Source organism: Carcharodon carcharias, chromosome 11, assembly GCF_017639515.1.
Source record: "Carcharodon carcharias isolate sCarCar2 chromosome 11, sCarCar2.pri, whole genome shotgun sequence".
Taxonomy (NCBI): domain Eukaryota; kingdom Metazoa; phylum Chordata; class Chondrichthyes; order Lamniformes; family Lamnidae; genus Carcharodon; species Carcharodon carcharias.
This window is the reverse complement of record NC_054477.1, coordinates 96,557,594-96,582,314: the sequence shown is the minus strand read 5'-3', so window position 1 is coordinate 96,582,314 and position 24,721 is coordinate 96,557,594. Positions and strand designations below refer to the sequence as shown.

The 24,721-nt window shown below is 43.7% G+C and overlaps 1 protein-coding gene across 1 annotated transcript in view; it reads left to right on the top strand.

The window, feature by feature from the left end:
* ccdc82 (coiled-coil domain containing 82) overlaps positions 1-24,721 on the top strand; it is a 96,365-nt gene that overhangs the window by 57,533 nt on the left and 14,111 nt on the right. The window contains exon 7 of the mRNA XM_041199488.1: positions 14,957-15,142. Coding sequence (XP_041055422.1) covers positions 14,957-15,142 — 186 coding nt within the window. The remainder of the gene's footprint in view (positions 1-14,956; positions 15,143-24,721) is intronic.

Genomic DNA, 24,721 nt, shown 5'->3' with positions numbered 1-24,721 from the left:
TGAATTGCAGTCACACCTTCCTGCCCCTGACCATTGACCAACTCTAAAGCTATGCCTATCCTAAGGAGTATGACTGGCTCCTGGAACAAAGGACTTAATTTTCCATGTGTGAGACTAAGTGCGGTGATGTGCAGTTTTGGCAGCATCCACCCCAATGTCCGGGATGGCAGGAACTCGCGCCCAGTTCTGCATTTGGAGGGTCATTACTTACACAAAGGTTTGTATCAGGCTGAATCACCTGGTGGGTCGAGAGCTGATTCGACTGGCTGTCTTCAGCTGGCAGATTCAAAGGTCCAGGTGCCATTTTTAAAGGCCAGTCCAACACACAATCTCACTTTCTCCAGCCCACCAGAGATGTCTGGCAGCCGGAAGAGGAAGGCCAAGAGCCTGAAGAAGAAGGTAGTACTCTGCTTCACGCACCAGGCCCTCAAGGCCTTGATCAAAGGGGTACAGGTGCAAAGTCACATGCTCTATCCCAGGGATGGCCGCAGGAAGTGCAGCAGCCTCGCCTCTCTGGCCTGGGAGGCCATCATGGAGCAGGTCAGTGTGGCAGGCAACTGTACCCAAAACACCACTGAGTGCAGGAAGAGGATGAATGATCTTATCCGCTCCACCAGGGTAAGTCATCCTTCAACACACTCCAATATCAAACTCTCGTCATGGCATCATGCACTCAAATGGTGAATCTCTTCAGGGATCTCACACAACTATTGGGGGGAGGCCACATATCATCACTTGTTCTCTCACCAAGACTTTCACATCATCACCCCCATTTGTCATGTTGCTCACACTCCATCTTCTGGCCCTTCTGGGGAGGGCTCACTACATACAGGGGACATGCATCTCACCCAGCCTCTGCTTCATCGCTTCTCATCACATGCCTTTCATACAGGCCAAGCTGGCACACAACAGGCATGAGAGATCACATACCCGGGGAAGGACGGCCGACATCACTGCCCACACTGAGTTTGAGGAGGCTGCAGCAAGCTGGCTGAGGAGGACAGGCATCGCTCCTATGGGGAAGGGGAGATCAGCCTCTCCCACCAACCTAGTACGGATCACAGCTCCATCACCTTATCAAATCCTGACATTCACAGTGAGTCACATGCAGTCCTATCTAGGGCACTTAGAAAAAAATCAAGGCAATTAAGCAGAATCAACATGGTTTTGTTAAAGGGAAATCATGTTTAACCAATTTATTGGAGTTCGTTGAAGGAGTCACATGTGCTGTGGATAAAGGAGAACTGGTGGATGTACTGTACTTAGATTTCCAGAAGGCATTTGATAAAGTGCCACATCAAAGGCTATGGCTGAAAATAAAAGCTCATGGTGTAGGGGATAACATATTGGTATGGATAGAAGATTGGCCTGCTAATGGGAAGCAGAGAGTTGGTATAAATGGGTCTTTTTCTGGTTGGCAGGATGTGATGAGTGGTGTGCCACAGGGATCAGTGCTGGGGCCTCAACTTTTTACAATTTATATAAATGACTTGGACAAAGGGACTAAAGGAACTGTTGCTAAATTTGCTGATGACACAAGGATAAATAGGAAAGCTAATTGTGAAGAGGATGTAAAGAGACTACAAAGTGACCTAGATAGGTTAAGTGAGTGGGCAAAGATCTGGCAAATGGAGTATAATATGGGCAAATGTGAAATTGTCCATTTTGGCAGGAAGAAGCTTATTCTCTAAATGATGAGAGATTGCAGCGCTCTGAAATTCAGAGGGATCTGGGTGTCCTAGTGCATGAATCACAAAAGGTTAGTATGCAGGTACAGCAGGTAATTAGGAAAGCTAATAGAATGTTATCATTTATTGTGAAGGGAATTGATTATAAAAGTAGGGAGGTTATGCTTCAGTTATACAGGGCATTGGTGAGATCAAATCTGGAGTATTGTGTACAGTACTGGTCTCCTTATTTAAAGAAAGATGTAAATGCGTTGGAAGCAGTTCAGAGAAGGTTTACTAGGCTAATACCTGGAATGGATGTGTTGTCTTATGAGGAAAGGCTGAACAGGTTAGGCTTGTATCCACTGGAATTTAGAAGAGTAAGAAGCGAATTAATTGAAACCTTTAAGTTCCTGAGGGGTCTTGACAGGGTGGATGTGGAGAGAATGTTTCCTTTTATGGGAGAATCTAGAACAAGGGGTCACTGTTTAAAAATAAGGGGTCGCTCATTTAAGACAGAGATGAGGAGAAATTTTTTCTCCCAGAGGGCCCTGAGTCTTTGGAACTCTCTTACTGAAAAGGCAGTGGAAGCAGAGTCTTTGAATACTTTTAAGGCAGAGGTGGATAGATTCTTGATTAACAAGGGAGTGAAAGGTTATCGGGGGTGGGCACAAATGTGGGGTTGAGTTACAATCAGATCAGCCACGACCATATTGAATGGTGGAGCAGGTTCGAGGGGCCAAGTGGCCTATTCCTGCTCCTAATTTGTATGTTGGTGTGTTCATGCTCATTAACCGAAACTCTACTTTCTATTTTTTAGGCACCTCCAGATTGAGACCCCCAAACTAGTCCAACACCAGTGCAAGCCCCCAGACCTCACCCAAAGAGGAAGCTCCGTCACAGCGCTCACACGCACTCTCCATCAGCTTAGAGACACACATGTCAGTGAGGCACAGATGTAGATTAGCCTCGTGCTCACTTTCTGGGGAACACCTCATTGACATGTCCCCGCGGCAGTGGGAGACAAGGACAGCCCAGGTCTCCAGCACTCAGAGGGCTGCTGGAGACCAGGCACCCACTCAGTCCGAGTCAGATGGTAAGCCTCTGGATGCGGCTGCCAAATCAAAGCTGGAGATGCAATGACATGCGGTGGAACATCAGGCAGAGACTCAATCATCACTCAGCAGACTAGAGCGAACGATGGAGGAGTCTGTCTGATGTCGTGGCTCCAACCTGTGAGCACCTCGCGCAGCTCATCAGGATTGATATTCTAGCAGCATTTGTGTCTCCTCAGTGGTAGTGGCCAAAGGAAAGACATGCACGGGCTGAGGAGATCCCTAGGCATGTCCACATCTCAGTCGCAGCAGGGTTGGCATCATTAAGTGGTGGTGAAGGCTTCAAGTCTTCTCTTGTTCCTAAGAGAGCTCTCAGTTCCCGGAATGAGCTCACTCACAGGGCCCCATGGACCAAAGCAAAGATCATGGCCTTGCGATTCATGAAGTCAGAGCATGGAAGTGTGAATGTGGGGCTTGTTCTCACTGCAAGTGGGTAGACATCCCCTGAGATGAAAGTAAATGGCATTGATGGTTAGCGGAGATGTGGCCATATTCCCTCATTTAACTTTACCCTCCCTGGAACCTGTCAGTAATTAACGTATCACGGCACGTCTCCCACGTCTCTCTTCCTCCATGGAGTGATCGTGCTTATACTGACCCTCAGCAGCCTCCTGTGGTTCCTGGGCCTCCGGATCTTCATCCTCCAATGAGCTCTCATCCTCATTCAGTTCATCCTCTGGCAGGGGTTCGCCTCTGCATTTCCACATTGTGAAGGGTACAACACACTGCAATGATGTGGGAAACCCTGTCAGGAGTGTATTGGAGAGACCCACCTGAGCGGTCCAAGTATTTGAAGCGCATCTTCAGAAGCCCAATGGCCTGCTCTATAAGGGAGCGCGTGGAGCTGTGAACAGTGTTGTACCTCTCCTTGGAAGGACTCTGAAACCGAAGCACCAGTGTGAACAGCCAGCGTTTCATTAGGTGCCCCTTATCCCCAAGCAGCCATCCCTGCAGGTGTAATGGCCCCTCGAAAATCTCAGGCACCTAGAAGTGACTCAGGATGTAGGAGTCATGGCAACTTCCAGTATGCGCTTCCGGTGATCACACAGCAGTTGTACATTGAGGGAATGATAGCCCTTGTGGTTTATAAACATTAGGGGCTGCTGCCATGGAGCCTGTATAGCCACATGGGTGCAGCCTGCACTCTTGGGAAGCCTGAGATGGCAGCGAAGCCGGTGAATCTCGCAGCCTGGCTATCTTCATCCGGGGCAAACCTGACATAATGATGGGCCTTCTTGTAAAGGGCATCTGTGACCTCCTTTATGCATCAATGTTTTGCAGACAGAGAGATGATTTTTTCCAAGAAGATCTTGAGAACCTCACGAGTTTTCTCGTAAATGAGGCTGGAGATGCATCTAATGCCTCCACATCGAGCAAGGCGGTGAATAGTGGGTTTAGTGATTCTCTGGATATTATCTCAGAGAACTTTCCAGTGCCGTTTAGCACCACCTTTACCGAGACCTTTAACACCTTTGCCTCTATCAGACATCACACCTGGAGACAGAGCCTTGTAATATGCTGCACAGGTCCCTTGTTGATCCTTGGAAAGACCCAGAGGCAAAGAAATTTAGCGCTCTGGTCACCTTCAAAGCCACTGGCAGTCACTACCCTCCAACTCCACGTGGTGTCAGGTCTTCATGAAGAATGTGGCATATGTGATGTACCAGATCTCGGGACAATCATAGACGTGCATGACATTGTCTCTCACTCATTTGTGAATAGGAGACTCTTCTACGATAAACCCTAGGTCTGGTGAGTCGTCCTGGTTATCTGGGTCCCTCCTCCTGACTCTCCTATTCATACTCTCACTCCGCTTGACCACGTCCCTCCTGCTGGAACTATGTGCGGAGTCACCTCTCCCTCCTTCATCTCCTCCATTGCATTAGGACCCTGACAAAGGCAGCATTGAGATCTGGATCCATGTGTGCTTTTGCCTTCTGTCTGAAAGGAAACATTGAAGACATTAAAGATTCACGGGGCAAGAAAATGAAGCTCAGAAGGTAACATGTTTGGGAACTGTAAGGGTCAATAGTTTTTCCTGCCCTACTTGTATGGTGACTGATGTCACCTTGCCCCTGAGACACTAGCACACACATCAGGATGAACAAGATGGCATCGCAGATATGTAACATCTTGAGCCCTGCGTAGGATGCTAAAGTTTCAGTGACCCAACCTAGTTCTGTGCTCCAATCTCTGCTGTGGCATATTAATAACCAATCAGTTGCTCATGGTCAATGAGTGGATGTCCTTTGGCCTGTTAGGAGTGTCAATTCATGTGAACATGTGACAGGCCTTCATTGATGGAATGCCATATATGATACAGCTGCCCCTCCTTCACTATTGCCTTCATTCCCAAATTCTAATTTCCTGTGTGTTACTTGTGAGATGCAGCGACTGTTGTGTGAAGCCACTGAGTCTTGAGTAGCCCTTTAACAGCGCTAATGAAGCCATTGTCTTTCAGTGGCTTTCATCACAAGGAGGACTTCCTGCTTCTTTCGAAGCAGACTTCTGCTCAGTCCTGCGGCAACAAGATGTTAGAGGGTGACCCCAGAAAGGCCCCCCTCGTGTTCATCCTCCCCTCTCACTGCCATTCCACAGCCTTCCTTCCTTGTTGCCCCCCTCGTGTTCGTCCTACCTCCTCACTGCCATTCCACAGCCTCCCTTTCCTTTTGCCCCCCTCGTGTTCGCCCTACCTCCTCACTGCCATTCCACAGCCTCCCTTTCTTGTTGCCCCCCCTCGTGTTCACCCATTCCCCTCACTGCCTTTCCGCAGCTTTTCCTCCCCATTGCCCCCGTTGTGTTTATCAACCCCACCCCCAGTTGAAATGCTAGCTCCTAAAAGTGGAGGCCTGCATGAGTTCCACAGCACAGTGGTGTTCCTCGGGACAATGTAGGTAAAGAGCAGGAGCAGACCAACCCTACAGCCCCGGCAGTGTGGCGTACATTGCAACAAGACCAGCGCAGCATTATGGCAGGTAGACTGTGTATGTTCCACTCACCTTGAAGTTACCAGCGAACTGAGGTCCAACTTGTGCACGCCACCCCTTTTTAAACGGACTTGAGGCTGACGTAATTTACTGGCGGCATGACGCAAGATTGGAAGGCCTGTTTTAATGAGCATTCATGAGATGTTAGTGGCGTTCTCGTCACTAGTTGGCGGGATAACCGATCTGCCACAAACCCACCTTTGGGAGAATTGCAACCTGTTTTTACGATGGCGGATTGGTGACTTTTTGCCTGCCACTGGATTCTCCGCTCCCGCCCACCAGGAAACCTGCTTTGGGCGGGATGGGAAAATTCTGCCCGAAGAGTCCAGGTAACTCTCCCCATCCCTGATGCCCCATGATGTCTGCAACTTAGACTGCAGCTCAGCAACTCTGAGCGAAGTTGCACAAGCTGCAGGCACTTACTGAAGATATGGTTGACCAGGGTTGCAGTGCATCCCACAGATTCCCACGTGTTGCAGTTATGGCACACCACAATCCCTGCCATGTCTGACTAACCTTATTTATTTAATCAATTAGTCATTCATTTACATTGCTAAAGTAATAGAAATTTACAGAATTAACATTTCAAATCCAATTCTTCGGAACTGAAGAAGAAGAGTTCTGATGAAGAGTCATATTGGACATGAAATGTTAACTCTGTTTCTCTCTCCGCAGATGCTGCCAGACATGCTGAGTTTTTCCAGCACTTTCTGTTTTTATTTCAGATTTCCAGCATCTGCTGTATTTTGCTTTGATTATTATATGAGAAAGTTACACGCTCAAAACTTGGAGACAAAGGAAAAAGACTCACCAGCTACTGGAGGCTGAAAAAAGGTAGAAAAAGGAGCACCTCTTTCCCCCTCTGCACCAAATTCCCATGTGAACCAAATTCTCGATTTCACACTCAGTCTACATCTCACTCAAGTGTAGGCTTCTCTCTGTGCATCCCCTTACTCCCCGCCAATTTACAGAATGAAGTGAAAGCTTCAACCAGACACCACTGCAAGCTCCATAACAATAAATACAAAATAACTTTAAAGTTGACTTACTTCAGCTCTTAACTGACATGCAACTCCACTTTAAATATAAGAAGGTAAGAATGGTCAGTGCAGTGCTAATATGATGTTGCAATGAATTGAAGCACTGAAGTGCTTTGCTAATTGATAAGTGGGCAAAGGTTCACATTTGTAATTTCTGTGCAGTAAAACCCTTGGCTGTATCTCTGCATGGTGTTAAGCCAGAGTGCTTCCTCACAGGAAATAAAAGCGAGGAAGGTACCTCAACCACTCACATGCCTTCGAGTCTACAGAGTAATATTTATATCAGTAGGGGGTCTCTAGACTTTTTTTGGCCAAGGAAGAACTGTGGCACAAGAAGTAAGGAAGTGAAAGAGGAGAAAATACTTGACCATACAAAGGGAAGGTAGGGTTAAGAAAAGCACATTTAGCTAAGTTAGTTGACATTTAATGATAGGGGTTCTGTTACTCTCATTCTGTCTCCCTGACAGGACTATAATTTTCCTTTCCCTGGAGACTTTTCTCTTCTGCCTTTCAGCTTCAAGACAATAACTTGTGTCTAGTTCAAAAGAAGGAAAATGAAACTTCTATTTATAATACTTCATCAAACCTGTTTGGATGGCTCAAAACACTTTGACATGCAATGAATCACTTTGAAATGCAAAGAATTGGTATGTTGGCAGATGTGGTGGTCATTTTACATACACAGGAGGCCACAAACAGCAACAAGATAAATGATCAGTAAATGTGTTTGTTGTGGTTAAGGGATAAATATTGGCCCGATGGCAAGAAACTCCATGTTCTTCAAATTGTGCCATGAGACCTTCAATGGTCACTCTAACCATCAGAGCAGGCAGATGGCACTTGAGTTTCTTCAGATATTTCTCTTGTACTCAGCACCTAAGATCAGGCCCACATGGGATCCGTCGTTTCCCAGAAACTACAGTCTTCTTTTATGTAGTATTGCAGAATTGTTCCAATGTTAAATGCAGACCCTTGTTACTGTATCTATCTCTGGAATTTGAATGCATCCTTTTGTGTTTTTCAAGCCTTTGGATCGTAGTGTTCAATTGTTCAGTGTTTGCTTGTGTGTGACTGTTAACTGTTCTCTGTGCTGTGTGCTCAGGTGCCTGTAGGTGTAGTTATGGTGAAAGATAAACTAAAAGCAAACAGTAAGCTTGTCTCTGCAAATGTTTTAGAAGCATCGTAAATAAAACTCCAGCTCACACATAGAAACCTGGTGTGTGTCATCTCTGCATATCTCTGAGGCATAAAACACAACATGGGTAACAGAAGAAGCACTAACACTTGTGCCTTAAGCTATAAAGTACAAATCATGTTTATTGAAAAACAGCTGGCGAGTTGCAGAAATTCAATGAAACAGCTTTGGAGAACTGTTACACTTCCTTGGATACAAAAATATTAAAACTTCAACATTTTGCTAACTCTCTTAGTAGTTTTAAACCTGGTCGAGGTTTAACCTGTAACAAAGCTTTATGTCAGTTTTATCCACAAACACAGAGGCCCTGATTTTGAAGAAGGGATGGGTGGGTACATTGCGCACGATGGTCCACAGATCTGGTCGGTTGTGCCTGGCTAGATGCTTCACCTGGCTGGTGGCCTGAAGCAGGTGATTATGGCAGGGGGCCCCAGCCAAGTACCAGGTTATTAGTCGAGTAGCATAACCACTACAATACCATTCTTAGCAGTTGTGTAGTGGTAAGATGGGGTGGAAGCGGGGTGGGGCTCAGGGAGTGAGGGTCCGAGGGCATCTTGTGTGACTTCAGCATTCTGCAGTCTACTGTGGAGAGTGTGGGCACCTCTAACAATCTTGCAGCCTGTCCCACACAAAGGGAGCCAGTGTCACCAAGCTTTGTAGCTGCAGCTAAAACTCCAACAGTTGTCACGCAGACTCTGAACTCCATTTTGAAGAGACAAAGCTCACCTTATTGTTGGACTGAATAGATAGGGGCTTTCAAGGTGCCTCTCATTTTCTATAGCCTGCGTTCCTGCAGATCAGTGGAAAGTGTGAACCTCAGCCCCTCAGGAGTGACAGTGGCACAATGACAGCAGTGTGCATTAGCCTCTCTCAGGAAGTCAACATGTCTGCACATTCCTCTGCCTGGTTTGGTGGTGGAGGAAGAAACCCTCAATTCATTCAAAAGGCACCTGGATCTGCACCTGAACTGCTGCAACCTGCAAAGCTACGGACCAGGTGCTGGAAGGTGGGATTAAAATGGGCAGCTAGTCTTTTTATTTTTTATTTTTGGCCAGTGCAGACATGATGGGCTGAATGGCCTCTTTCTGAGCTGCAGCTTTTATATGATTCTATGGTTCTATTTGTTCTCCCCTCAACCAATACTTGTATTGGTTCCACCAAGTCAGCTGGGCCAGACTTTGCAAACAGCAGCTGAGGTGAAGTCATTTGCAGCCAGGCCTGCACAGGCTTGAGCACCTAGAAGCCATCAGCCACAAGCATTGCAAGGGTCCCAACATGAGCAGCAGCTGCCTTCCATCTCTCTGCTTAGGCTACGAGCAAAGCATTTCATAGAGTACAAGCACTAGAGGTAGGAAAGATATCAGAAAGATATCACGGCTTGTTGCTTAGATGAAAAATAAAATGCATTATTTTGTTGGGAATTAAACTCATCATCTATATCACATTTGGTAATTTGGAGCAGCTTCTCATCCTGCGTGGTCAGTGTGTCATTACTGTGGAAGTTGGTTTAATGGTTTCATTGATCTTTAATGAAGGCTTAAGGGAGTGATGGTGGAGGTATCAAGGATTGTTGATGCAGAGAAACTTTGTGTAAGTTTACTGGGAAGGGGAATAAGTAAATGACTGGAATTGCCAAGCAATTAACTCATCACTACATCTGACACGGCAGGGCAATGAAGTGGTGCTCCTTCTGCTGCCGTTTCCTTGCTTTTTACTCTGGTCGTCTTCAGCATGCGGACATCTATTGATGATCTGCTTCCTCCAAATACATGTCTGAATGGCAAGGGATTTTCCATTCAGTCACCTGAATGTCTGCTTTGGTAGCCCTATGATGAGCCACATCATGCATCAGTGGTGACTCAGTGGTAACACACTCTGTGTCACGTCCTACTCCAGAGACTCGAGCACGTAATCTGTGCTGACACTTCTACGCAATACTGAATGATTGCGGCACAGTTAGAGATGGCATCTTTCATTAAACCAAAGCCCCATCTCTTCTCCCAAGTGGAGGTAAAAGACTCAGTGATACACTTTGAAGAGCAAGGGTGTTCCCTCAGTGCCTTGTTCACCATTTATCCATCAGCCAACACCTTAAACAGATTATCTTTTGACTGTAAATTGGTTTTCATCTTTCCTACGTGATAGCTGGTACTACACTTTAGAATCACTTCATTGGTTATAAAATGCTATGGAATACCCTGAGGTTGTAAAAAAAAAAATGGGGCGGAAGTTTACCCCAGTGGATTTTACAGTCCTACAGTCAATGGAATTTTGAACGGCTTGCTGCATTTTACGGCCCTGCCCCTGTCCCAACGGGTCCGTAAAATTCCACCCATGATTTAATTGCAAATCTTTCTTTCTTTCCTTTGCTCAATATCATTCTGGTAATTACATGGAACTACTTATCCCTGTGTGGCTTCCGTGATTCTAAGACACTAATCTCGCTGGGAATCTCACTGGCGGATTGGGCATTGGGAGGACCTTTGTGTTTTCAACTTAGAATAGCACCAGGCTCCCAGTTGTATCCTGGCAGACCGATTTTCATGTTTCCATGAGGCCCCTGATGTTTCTGTTGGCCATCTCGACTGATTCAGAAAATTCTGGCTAAAATGGTGAAAGGTGAGAATGTATCCAGAACAGAGCAGTAAGTAACATACAGCAATTTTAACCACCTGTCCTGTTATTCTGGACAGGCAGGGTTAAAAACGCCCTGATAGAACCTTCCAGGTTCTATGCCTCAGAGCAAGTTGGTAGAACAGGACTATATAGTTAAATGTTGACAGATCTTGTTTCTGTTGCATATTTTGATTTCTTTTGTCATAAAAATGCAGCTTAGGCTGAGGACAGTTACCACTGTGAGGGTGAACCAGCAAACATTGTATGCAAATCTGAAACAATTAGGTAGGGGTATTGAAGTTATTATACGGAGCCTACTCAAGAATATGTTTTTATCATGGGGCTGAGGAATGTCCTTAACATAGGCGATACGATCCAAAAATGTTCTGTGGATGCTAAAAATTGTTTGAATCTTACCATATATAGTGTGCTAATGTAAAAATGCACACATTGTATTATAATTCTTGTTTTTTACTAGTAGAATTATCACTCTGTTCCATGAAAGTAAAAATACTATCCTTTGAAAGCAATGATGGAGTGAAAGCTCCAAGCAGTTATGTGCAGAAAGTTCCATCAGATGGCACTGTAGTACATAGGAACATGGGAATATGGGAACATAGGAGCAGGAGTAGGCCATTCAGCCCCTTGAGCCTGCTTCACCATTCAACCATCTTCCTGTATTATCCCATATCCCTTGATGTTATCAATATATAGAAACCTATCGATCTTTGTCTTGAACATACTCAATGACTGAACTTCCACAGCCCTCTGGGGTAGAGAATTCCAAAGATTCACCACCCTCTGAGTGAAGAAATTCCTCCTCATCTCGCTCCTAGATGGTTTGTCCCTTATTCTGAGACTGTGTCCGCTGGTTCTAGACCCCCCCACCTAGGGGAAACATCCCTCCCACAGCTTCCCTGTCTAGCCCTTAAAATTTTGTAAGTTTCAATGAGATCACCTCTGATTCTTCTAATCTCCAGAGAATACAGGCCGTCTGCTTAATCTCTCCACATTGGATGATCCCGCCATCCCAGGGATTAGTCTGGTGAACCTTGGTTGCACTCCCTTTACGGCAAATATATCCTTCCTTAGGTAAAGGGACCAAAACTGTACACAATACTCCAGGTGCAGATTAACCAATGTTCTATACAATTGAAGCAAGGCATCTTTACTCCTGTACTCAAATCCTCCTGCGATAAAAGGCCAACATACTATTTGCCCTCCTAATTGCTTCCTGCACCTTGCATGTAGCTTTTAGTGACTTATGAACAAGGACACTCAGGTCTATGGACATCAACACTTTTCAATCTTTCACCATTTAAGAAGTACTCTGCACCTCTGTTCTTCCTACCAAAGTGGATAACCTCACATTTATCCACATTATATTCCATCTGCCATGTTCTTTCCCATTCACTAAGCCTGTCCGAATCCCCATGAAACCTCTTTGCATCCTCTTCACAGCTTACATTCCCAGCTAGTTTTGTGTCATCAGCACACTTGGAAATATTACACTTAGTCCCCAAATCCAAATCATTGATAATAATTGTGAACAACTGGGGCTGAAGCACTGATCCTTGTGGCACCCCACTAGTCACAGCCTGCCAACCTGAGAATGACCTGTTTATTCATATTCTCATAACCAATCCTCAATCTATGCCAGAATTTTACCCCAATCCCATGAGCTCTAATTTTGTTTACTAACTTCCTGTGTGGGACATTATCGAAAGCCTTCTGAAAATCCAAATGCACCACATCCACTCGCTTCCCCTTATCTATTCTAGTTACATCCTCAAAAAACTCCAACAGGTTTGTTAAACATGATTTCCCTTTCATAAATCCATGTTGACTCTGCCCAATCATATCATTATTTTCTAAATGTCCAGTTGTCATATCCTTTATAATCGATTCTAGCATTTTCCCTACTACTGACATCAGGCTATCAGGTCTGTCGTTCCCTGTTTTCTTTCTCTCATCTTTCTTAAACATTGGGGTTACGTTTGCTACCTTATGATCTGCAGGCACCATTCCAGTGGCTATCAATGCATCACCATCTCTATAGCTACGTCTTTCAACACTCTGGGATGTAGATCATCGGGTCGTGGGCATTTATTAACGTTCAGCCCCATTAATTTCTTCAATATTACTTTTTAACTAATACTAATTCCTTTCAGTTCCTCATTCTCACAAGTCCCTTGGTTTGCTACTATTTTTGTGGGATTTCTTGTATCTTCCTCCATGAAGGCAGACACAAAATCCGGGGTTGAGTAAAACTTCCTTTGACTTTTGGCGGGAAAACCCTGGCCAAAGGAATTGTTTAGCTTCTCTGCCATTTCCCTGTTCTCCAATATAAATTCTCCTGTCTCTGCCTGTAATGGGCCCACATTTGTCCTTGCTAATCTTTTCCCTTTTACATACCTATAGAAGCTTTTACAGTCTGTTTTTATGGCCAGGATTTTCCCCCCATCAGGGGTGAAGTTGAAGAGCGGGCGCACACAGGCAGGCCTCCGATCAGCGCCCTCGATCAGGGACATGCCGCCATTTTACGTGGGTGGGCCAATTAAGGCACGAAAGAGCATACTCATCTCCCTGAGGCTAAGTGCTGCCTTAGGGAGATCAGCACTACTGTAAAAAATATTAGAAATAGAAAAAAAAAATCTCCTGACATGTAACACTGTGACATGAGTTGGGACATGTCCATAGCTTTTAAAAACACTTTAATTACATTTTTAAAAAACTACATGAAACCTCATCCTACCCGTGGATGAGGTTTCATGCTTTTTCTAATGCCCGCCAGGGCTCCTGGCCTGCCCGCCAACCTTAAGGTTGGACGGGCAGGTGCCTTAATTATTTAAATGAGTCTGTCAATGGCCCCGGACCCCTGCTCGCTGACGGGAAAATCCTTGCCCATGTTTCTTGCTAGTTTACTTTCACATTCTGTTCTTCCTTTCTTTATCAGTTTCTTGGTCCGCCTTTGCTGAATTCTAAAATGCTCCCAATCCTCAGGCATGCTACTTTATTTTGGCAACTTTATAAGCCTCTTCCTTTGATCTAATACAATCTTTAACTTCCTTTATTAAACACGGTTGAATCACTTTTCCTGTTGTGCCTTAAAGGGATGTATATTTGTTATAGACCAGAGTATTAGTTCTTTAAATACTAGCCAGTACCTTGGCATAATCACATTTGCGCAAATTGCCATCTCACCATCAGAATCTGTTTAAAATCCAACTGGTTAAAATAATTAGGAACACATTTGCCCTCATTTTCCCCTCCCATTTCCTTTTTAAGAGAATTATTCTATTTTTGTTTCAATATAGAGCTCTGCTTTGGAGGAGTTAACTGAATCCACTGAGTATCTTGGCCACTTTTCGCATAATTCAAAACCAACATGGACATTGAAAATGTGATGTGAAAACGTGTGAGGCAGGCAGTTTATGCTTCTGCGTAATAAGAGCTGTTTTGTTAATGAGAAATACATCCTCAATTAACGCACACTTGATTGGACCGTGTTGCAAATGCACAGATACTGTTTTTAACGTCCAACATTGGAAACAAGACTTTTTATTCTGTCCGCTGTCCACAAACTCCTGACTGTATTGTCTGGATTGAATCTGAACAGGTACATACCCTACACTGTAATCTGGAGGAACTGAATTAACCTGCACACAGCTGAACTTAAATCAGGTTTGTGCTAGGGTGCTGTCAGCTGATATTAATTCAGTTCCCTGTGGGAACTGGTAAGTCCTTCCGGCTAGTATCTAACCGATGTCAGCTTGACTGATTACTTTTCCCCCATCCGCAAAGCTGCTGATTTATCCTGTGAGGCAGTTCCACAGGCTCCAAGCATTCTCTATTTACTTCATTCAAAAGGCCATCCTTATTGTGCGAACCTATATAGTGAGTGTCAACAAGGTATTTACTGTGTGGGAAGCTTCAACCAACATCGGAAACAGTGTCCAGTAGAGGTCACTTGAGTGATGAGTAGCTGGTTGATGTTTTGTCACCCAGCTAAGGATTACTGAGGGCATCTAATTTCTTGCAGATCAAATATTGAACCAGAAACCTTGTCTGTATGGATCAGTTGCATACTTACTCTACTAAAGTAGCCTTTCGGAGATCTAGTATATACTGTTTAAACAATATCTTTTAAGAAAATAACAGTTTTTAAAAAAATCAAAATTATTCAAATAATTTCTTGTCATATTTTTGATTTTGAAAGCATTGCTGATGATAAAACTCTCTCTTTGATTTACAATTAGATTAATTCATATTGAAATGCAATGCTCTGGATATGTGTTCAATCCATCAATTTTCTATTTCCTTTAAAATATTCTAGGTGATGGTAGTTGGCAGAGTGTGTGCAGAGAGGACAGAAGTGTACCACAATCTAAAACATTTCAAATACAGCCTGTATCAGCAATGCTGTTTTATTGCACAGAGTGATGATAACCAGGATGAAAATGTGAAAGACACTGTCAATAGGATCTACGAGCGCCTGGAAGAACAAGCCTGGATTGAAGAGGTAAGCCTTTCCTTGAAATGTGGCATGTTGTTAATTTGTTCCACAGGGAAATTAAAAATTCAATCTGAGTAAGTAAAACAGTAAGTGAATTAATAAGAGTAATAAGATAGTAAGTCCAGAGGCATTAATTAGGTAGGCAAGTAGATGATTGGTTGGTGAGTTTTAAGATTTTTTTCTTTAAACTGGGGCAGTATAAATTAGTACCAGGTTAATATGCATGCTGAATTAAATTTATATCTTAAACAATTTAATACAGCTATAAATTATTATTGAATGGTATTTCTAAACTTGACACCCTAATTAGTTAAACAAAATACAATAAAGATGGCAGGGCAGGTGATGTACTAAAGCTGTCGTGTGTGACCAGCGTGATTCGCAGCAACCACATCTGCGTTAAGCGATGCAGCGCGAGGAACTTTGGCTCAGAGTTGATGAGTTGGAGTCCGAGCTTCAGACATGGCGATGCATCAGGGAGGAAGAAATTTACCTATACACTTTGTTCCAGGAGGTTGTTACATCCCTTAGGTTAGGTACATCAGATTTAGCCCATGGTCAAGACCAGGAGGGTGTGAGTATAAGTGAGGTTCTTCAGCCTGTGTGGATGAGGGCATGGACTGCAGGGAGAATGAGCAAACTGACCGCAGCACTGGTGGTGGGAGTGATGGCGAGTGTTGTGTTGGGGTGGAACCGCGTTCAGGTGGTGGGATTAAAAAGGAATATAGGAATGTAGTCATCATAGGGGGCAGTATAGTTAGGGGGATGCATACTGTTTTCTGCAGTCGACAGCGTGAGTGATGAATGCTATATTGCTGCCCGGTGCCAGGGCTAAGGACGTCTCTTTGGGGCTGGAGATGGACTTGGAATGAAAGGGGAAGGATCCAGTTGTCATGGTCCACATAGGTACTAACACCATAGGTACGACGAAGTAAGAGGTTCTGCTGAAAATTATGAACAGCTTGGATCTAAACCAAAAACCAGAACCACAAAGGTAATGTGTAATCTGTGGATTACTATCTGAGCCACAAGCAAATTGGCATAGGGTAAATAAGATCAGAGAGTTGAAAGCGTGGCTCAAAGACAGGTGTGGAAGAAATGGCTTTCAATTCATTGGACACTGACACCAGTACTAGAGAAAGAGGGAGTTGTACCATCGGGACGACCTTACTTGAACTGTGCTGGGGCCAGAACTCGGGCTGTGGAGAGAGCTTTAAACCAAATAGTGGGGTGAGAGCTTTTGTGAGGGGAGATTTAGAAAGTTAATGAAAAATGGCAAAGCAATAGCGGAGGGTAATAAAGATATTATGGCTAATGGTAACCAGAATGTGACAGGAACGGACAGAGTATACAGACATAAGAGTGTACCAGTAAAAAGGGTCAGAGTAGGAAAAATGATAAAAAAAGACAGAATTAAAGGCTCTTTATCTGAATGCACAAAATTTCCATAAAAAGATGGATATGTTGATAGCACAAATAGACATAAATAGACATGATATGATAGCAATTACAGAGATGTAAAGCCAGATTTTGTCCTTTGAGGTGGGAATTGGGACTCGGACCATTTCCCGAGGTCATGATTTTGCCCCCAGAGTGGCTGTGCTTGCCCACCATATTTTCCTCACTCAGAGTCAGAGGTGGTCTGGAGTCAGGGCCATGGCCTCTCAAAGCAGGACAGAGGTGGGAACGGAGGCGGGTGAATGTCAAGGCAGCCAGGTTAGAAGGCTCACCTCCATTTGATGGGATATTGGCAAAACTCTGTAGATTATGAGTCCACCCTCACTCCCCCATACTCCTTCAACCCTCCATGTCCAGTATCTATATGTACAGAACTTCTGAGCCCTATTTGAGATGCTCATGAAACTGTCAAGATAATCAAACACTTATTGCATAATCAATGCAAAAAAATATAATCTTATTAAGTGGCCATAAAACTGTCAAGGTAAATAAACTCACAGCCCCCTTGAAAAATATGTCAACAACTCCTGTTGAGCTGAATCCATTAGTGGGGTATGGAGTCTAGACAAGCATTCATAATGGGATTCCTTTGCACAGCTGTATAAACAAAGCCTCCTGTGCTGAATACATTAAAATCTTTGAAGACATTGAACAACCTCAGCCATTTTTTCAAGCTTAAAAGGGAACAGATGTCTGAGCTGTGCTATGAAAGCTATACTTACCTTGTTGAGCTCGGAGGTCGGGAACGTCAACTCCCAACGAACCTTGGACTTTCCGCACATATACAGGCCAGGAATGTCCTGCACAAGTGCAGTTTTGCATCTGTAACTTCTTCGGGCCTGGGACAGGCCTAGCGTGCCTCTGCATAAAGAGAAAGGGAAAAAAAAGTGCAAAAACCCAGGTCAGGTAACTGGAATGGAGCACCATGAAAGACTAGTGTCCCAGACAGGGAACGGGAAGAGGAGACAGGGAGAGGTCCCAAAGAGGGGAGAAGGGGACAGAGAGATGTCCCAAAAGGAAGTCCCAGGTAAAGAAACAGGTCCCAGTTAAGTTAAGGAAAAAGAGTAGAGCAGAGAAACAGGCTCTAAACAGGAAAATGGCTGCGGGGATCAGATTTTAAGTAAAGAAGGCAGCCAAAGTTTGGGGATGGCTTGCTGAGGGCTGCTGGGGAAAAGGTACCCCTTTGGAGCAGTAGTTTTCTGCTTGACACGGTCGAAGATCTGAAGTTCTGCCTGTAATTTTGTGTTCGGGTGAATACTTGGTTAATTAAGGGAACAAAATCTTGGAAGATGAGATTGAAACCCTGCCAGGTTAGAAGGCTGTTGTTGATGTTGTCCAAGTCAGGTAATTGAAGAGGGTCCAGAAGAGGCCTTGAAGAATCATAAAGGCAGCCGAAGGTTGGTGACTCCTTGCTACAAACCACTTGGGCAAAGGTAATCTTTCAGAGCAGTAGTGTTCTGCTTGGCACTGCTGAAGAACTGAAGTTGTGCTTGTGAGTTCATGATTGAGTGTAAACTCGGGAATCCAGGGGAACGGAATCTCAGGAGACGAGATTGAAACCCTGAGGGGGGTGCATCATTGATGTCATCTGAGTTGGAGCCACTTTTGTAGAGAAATCCAAGATGAGATCTTCGAAGGTGAAGATTGGAATCCCTTGTGAGAGAGAGAGAGACGGAGTTTCAGTGAGATTGGTTGACTAACAGTGTTGACTAATGTCTGGGTGGGTTGTTGAAAATCCACGGAATCATTTTAGTTGCATTTGGCATTTATTGTGGTGTGTTCGACTCCAGCTTTCCTGTTAATTCACATGTACCTCATACAAACCCTGAATGTTAGAGTATAAGATAGATATTGTAAATTGTTTTATCTTTCTGACCTTGTATAGTAAAGTTTATTTTTGTTTGTTTAAAACCCGTGGAATCTTGTGGCTTTCTTCACCGAACAAGTGTCTTAAATCTCAAACTTTGTCTACCTTAAATAAAACATTATTGGTCCCTCACCGGATCTTACCAACAATTTGGGGGTCTGGCCAAAGATCATAACAGTTGTCAAAGACCACAGATCTATTCAAGTTTAACCACAGGGGAACAAATATCTGAGCTGTCAATCAATTAAAAGATTAGTCACAGGGAACAATTGATACAGTCAAAACTGAATATTAATACTATTCAATGCACAAGAGATCTTTGTCCATTGGATAATGTGTTCTTATGCATCTGAACACTTTTCTGCTTTCACATGCTAGTCAATTTAATGGTCACTTACCTTTTAAGAATAAAGCCCTATAATTAATCACTGTATTATAAACGTATTTAACTTATCATACAGCATTACATTAAGACATGTAGAGTTGTCACACCTTTTAAATTCACCAGTCAAAAGGTTCCTGACTGCAGACTAGAGTTTCTGCATGGTTCACAAGACCCCTGAGTTGTTGCGAACCGCTTTGCCTTCAGAAGCCTGCCCAATCTCATGTAAATAGTGGGGTGTCTAATGTGCCCATACCTGCAATGGAGCGGCAAGGGCGAGAGTGCTGCATATGGTCTTGAATCCCACTCCCTTTCCCAAGTTGATCAAAATAATCGGTGATAGGAATGGGGGCTGGAAATCTGCATACGGGGGCATTCATTTCCACCTGCCTAACTCAGGTTTTCTGTGTCAGGATGGGAAAATCTGGCCCTTTGTTACACAGTGACCAAGGCTGGGAACTGAATATTCAGGGGTATTTTACATTTCAGAAGGATAAGAACAAAGGAAAAGAAGGTCAGGTAGCTCTGTTAAAGGATGAGATCTGTACAGTAGTGAAAAATTATCTTGGATGACGATAGAAAGATAGGTAGGAAAGCAAGATGTGAGGAGAACTCTTAAGAGTCTGAAAAAGGATATAGATAGGTTGTGAGTGGTCAAAAAGTTGGCAGATGGGGTATAATGTGGGAAGATGAGAGGTTTTTTACTTTGACTGGAAGACTAGAAAAGTAGAATATTATTTAAATGAAGAGAGACTGCAGAACACTGTGGTAGAGAGGGGTCTGGCTGTCCTCTTTGTTAATTGTATCAATTAATGTTAGGTATATCCAGGTGGAGGATATTGATTGGATGGGTACTTGAGCACATATAAAGAGACATTTACTAACACAAGATAGTTGTGTATCAAGATAGTTGCTATATACCTGTGATAAATCATCCTGTGTTGTTAGGACCAGGTGAGAAGGAGTGAATGGGCCCCCCTGTATTCAACCTCCTTGGTTGGTCACAACAAAGGTTCAAGTTTCTTTTCATGAAGATATGCCTTTTCTGAATCCAAATGTATTTAACTATTCAAGCTAAGAGCAATAAGGACTTAAAGAAGGAGCAAATTTATTAACTACTAAACCCAAGAAAAAGTAATAAAAATGTAACTTCAAGCATTCAGCCCGCATGCCATCATTTGCACACACACACATGCACACGTATCAGAGGTAGGGGAGGTGGAGTCCAATAAAAAAATTAAAAGAAGATACTGTTAAGCATCCTTGAGGTGTAGATTTTAAATGTTGCGGCCTATTTAGGTTAGCTGGTTTCTTGAATGCAGTCAGAGGTAGATGTTGCAATTGTTATGAAATCTCAGTTCACTGGTAGGTTTCTGGTGAACATTGACTTATTGAATGAGGTAATATTCTTCTTCTAAAAGAGAGAGCTTTTGCTGAAAACTTTCTTGCAATTTCTCTGCAGTGGCTGCAGCCTGGCCTGTCATACTTCACCCATTGTGTATTTCCAGGGGGTTTTGGGTGTGTCTGTTTACGGCAGCCATTGTTTCAATATCCAGCATTTAGTAATTTAATGTCTTTTCCATAGACAGCAATGAGTTTTGATGGATCATTCCATTATAGGAAATGTCCCTCTGTTCACATTCCCCTGACGGTGTATTGTTTTATTGTTTGCTTTTTCAACTTCGCCTTGGAAGGTGGCCTTGTTGCATTTTTAAGTAGCTTGTTCTGTCTCATTTCGAATTGCAAAATTTCCAGTCAGTTGAAAGTTAAAATATTATATTTTTTAAAATAAAGGAGCATAGCCTCCTGATAGTGTCTGTACCAAGTAAAGATTGGCTCTGGTTTCTTCCTTCACTGACTGGCTATCAAGAATATAACACACGTACATGAATCACAAAAAGTTAGCATCATAGTAATTAAGAAGGCAAGTGGAATGTTGGCCTTTATTGCAAGGGGGATGGAATTAAAAAAATAGAGAAGTTTTGCAACAACTGTACAAGGCATTGGTGAGAGCGCGCTGAGAGCACTATGTACAATTTGGTCTCTTTAACCAAGGATATATTTGCATTGGAAGCAATTCAGAGAATGTTCACTAGGCTGCTTCCTGGGATGAAGGGGTTGTCTTATGAGGAAAGGTTGAGCAGGTTGGAACCATACTCATTGAAGTTTAGAAGAATGAGAGGCGATCTTATTGAAACATATAAGATTCTGAGGGGCTTGACAGGCTAGATGCTGGGAGGATGTTTCCCCTCGTGGGGGAATCTAGAACTAGGGGCACACTTTAAAAATAAGGGGTCTCCCATTTAAGATGGAGATGAGAGGGAATTTTTTTTCCCTGAGTGTTGTTAATTTTTGGAATCCACTACTCCAGAGAACAGTGGAGGCTGGGTCATTGATATAGTCAAGGCTGAATTAGAGAGATTTTTCATTGACAATGGAGTCGATGGTTATGGGTCCCGGCAGGAAAGTGGAGTTAAGTTCACAATCAGATCGGCCATGATCTTATTGAATGGCGGACCAGGCTCAAGGGGTTAAATGGTAGACTCCTCTTATTTCTTATGATCTTATGATGAACTTATTGAAAGGGAAGTAAGCTGAAGTGGTCAAATGGCATGCTCCTACTAATTCTTATTTTCTTATTAGCACAAAGCATCTTTAGATCATAGATGGACAACTGAGAACTGTTGCTTACAATCCCTGCAGCATGTGGGAACCTCAGAATATTTTGTTGTCTTGAGAGAACCACGTGTGTAGGAAGTGATGCCACCTTGAAGGACTGCAGTCCAACCATGGGCACCAATTGGCAGCAGACTGAGCAAGAAGGAACTGCTACATGTGGAAATGCATTTGTTATAGGAGATTCCATTGTTGGGGTCAGACAGGCATTTCTCTAAGCGTCCATGATTCCCTCATGATGTGTTGCTTCCCTGGTTCCAGGGTAAGGACGTTACAGGGAGAGTGTTGAATATTCTGCAGGGGAAAGGGAGTGAGCCAGAAGTTATGGTGCACATTGACACCAACAGATACCAATAGCAAGGGCAACTTTTGAGGTGCTACGGAACAGATTTTCAGGAGCTAGGGAGGAAGTTATAAAGTAAGACTCGAAGTTAGTAATTTCTGGGTTACTCCCAGTGTCACTCCCTAGCAAGAGTCAAAATATGAAGACAGGGAAGATCAATGCGTGGCTTGAGGCATGGTGCAGGAGGAGGGTTTCAGATTCTTGAGGCTTTGGGACTAGTTCTGGGCAGGAGGTGCTTATTTAAAAGGGACAGGCTGTACCTCAATGGGACTTGGATCAGTGTCCTCGCGGGAAATCCACGAGTGTGTTTGGGAGGGCTTAAACTAATTGGCAGGTGAATGGGCACCAGCATATAGGAGTAGAAAAGAGAAATAATGTTTGTAAAGTGAAAGTGTTGGATAGTATTAGAGAAGGAATCAGAAGCAGACGAAAAAGGACTATGAGGAATACAAGGACAGGTTTGGAATGCACATATATAAACGCACAAAGTGTGGTGAATAAGGTTGGTGAGCTACAAGCCCAAATAACCTTGTGGGAATATGATGTTGCGGCAATAATGGAAACATGGCTTAAAAATGGTGATGACTGGGCACTTAATGTTCACCGATCCAAAGTGGTTAGATAAAATAGAGAAGGAAAAAAGTGAGCTGGGATGGGAGTACTAATTAGGGAAGACACAGTAGCGTTGGAAAGAGAGGATGTCTTTGAGGGGACAAGGACAGTATCTATTTGATAGAATTGAGAAGCAAAAGGGATATAATCATGCTACCAGGGTTATTCTGTCAACCTTAAAATAATGAGAGATAGCTAGAGGAGCAAATCTGAAGAGAAATCAGAGATGTGGAAGAACTGCAGTATGATGATATTGGGTGACTTCGATTGCCCAAATATTGGTTGGGATAATGTTAGAATAAAGGTTAGAGAGGGGGAGGAATTTCTGAGAGGTGTCCATGAGAACTTACTTGACCAGTAGGTTCTCAACCAATTAGGAAACCCACATTGCTGGACCTGGGGAATGAGGTGGACCAATGTCTGTGGCAGAACTCTTGGGTAAGTGTGGTCATCTTATCATAAGATTTAGATTTATAATGGAGAAGAGCAAGGAACAACCTAGAGATTCTACATTGGAAGAGGGCTAACTTCAATGAGCTGAGAAGGGGTCTGGCCAGGCTAAAATGGAGACAAAGTTTGACAGGAATCATGGGTGATCTTTAAAGAGGTACAGGTTAGGAATATTGCAACTAGAGTGAAAGACAGGGGAAACAAAGCTGGGATTACCTGGATGATGAGGGAGATATAGGGTTTTGCAGAGTCGGGAAGATGCCACAACTGTTTAAAATGGCGGACAGGACCTGGATGTGGAAGTCCCACCCCAATTCCTGACATCCCATTTTTACCAGCAGGGGAAAGAGAGTGGGGTGTAATTCACAAAGGAGGGAAAACTGAACTCAGCAGGGCCATTTAAACTTGATGCTAAATTCAGACAGACCCTATTTTGGCTGTTGCAAAGGCCTTAACCAACATTGTGGGAGTCATGAATTGATGGAGTAGATGTACACTCTCTTGAAGGGTGGATAAGATGTGTTTTAAATCCCCCCATACTTTAAACTATAAAAAAAGGCTGCAGCTGTCATTGATTGTTTTTTAAAAAAAACTTCTGGTGGACTGCTTTGATTGACATCCTATCTGGTGTGGCATCTGTTCGTGCAGTTTCACTAAGGTCCTTTATTGGAATTTCCTTAAGAGCTGATTCATTATATATGCTTTGCTGAGTTTCAAACGTTATAATTATCTCAGCAGGGATTGTGTTCTCAATTTACAGTTTGATTGACAGCTTAAAGAGGCTATTAAAAGATTAGGGGTAGGAACAGAAATTTTTTTTCATAAGAGAGTAACCACTTAAGGGGATTTTAAAACATTGATGCTTTCGTAAGTAGGAGTTAGTATAATGAGAGCAGTATTAGATTTTTTCTAAGCATATTTTATTTCATCTCCATATAGCTCCTGAGGTCTGCCTGGTGTATACTGAGTGAGTGGTTATGGCATGGCATGGCATTGACACTATGAGTAGCCATGGCAGGTGGGTGGGGGGGTGGGTGTGAGGAGTGAGGGCTAGAACATGTAAAATCTTCAAAAACAACTGGGACAAAGACCCAGGGTACTGAGGGGGGCCTTCCAACCAGCCCCTCCAGCACTCGTCTGTCCCTGGGTCTGCCAATGTTGTATTCTTAGGTTGCCAGTGCCAACTCTATCCTGCACATGGCCCTGGTGGAACACAAGTTAAGTGTAAGTGAACAGGTTATTGCTGAGTAAGTGCCCCTTGATAGCACTGCCAATGACACCTTCCATCACTTTGCTGATGATCGAGAGTAGACTGATGGAGTGATAATTGGCCAGGTTGGATTGGTCCTGCTTTTTGTGTATAGGACATACCTGGGCAATTTTCTGTAACTGTACTGGAACAGCTTGGCTAGAGGCACGACTAGTTCTGGAACACAAGTCTTTAGTACTATTGCCAGAATATTGTCAGGGCCCATAGGCTTTGCAGTATCCTGTGCCTTCAGCCATTTCTTGATATGACGTGGAGTGTATCAAATTGACTGAAGATTGGCATCTGTGATGCTGCACACCTCAGGAGGAGGCTGAGATGGATCATCCACTCGGCGCTTCTGGCTGAAGATGGTTGCAAAGGTTTTAACCTTGTCTTTTGCACTGATATGCTGGGCTCCCCCATCATTGAGGATGGGAATATTTGTGGACACTCCTCCTCCTCCTGTTAGTTGTTTCATTGTCTACCACCATTGATGCCTGGATGTGGCAAGACTGCAGAACTTAGATCTGACCCGTTGGTTGTGGGAT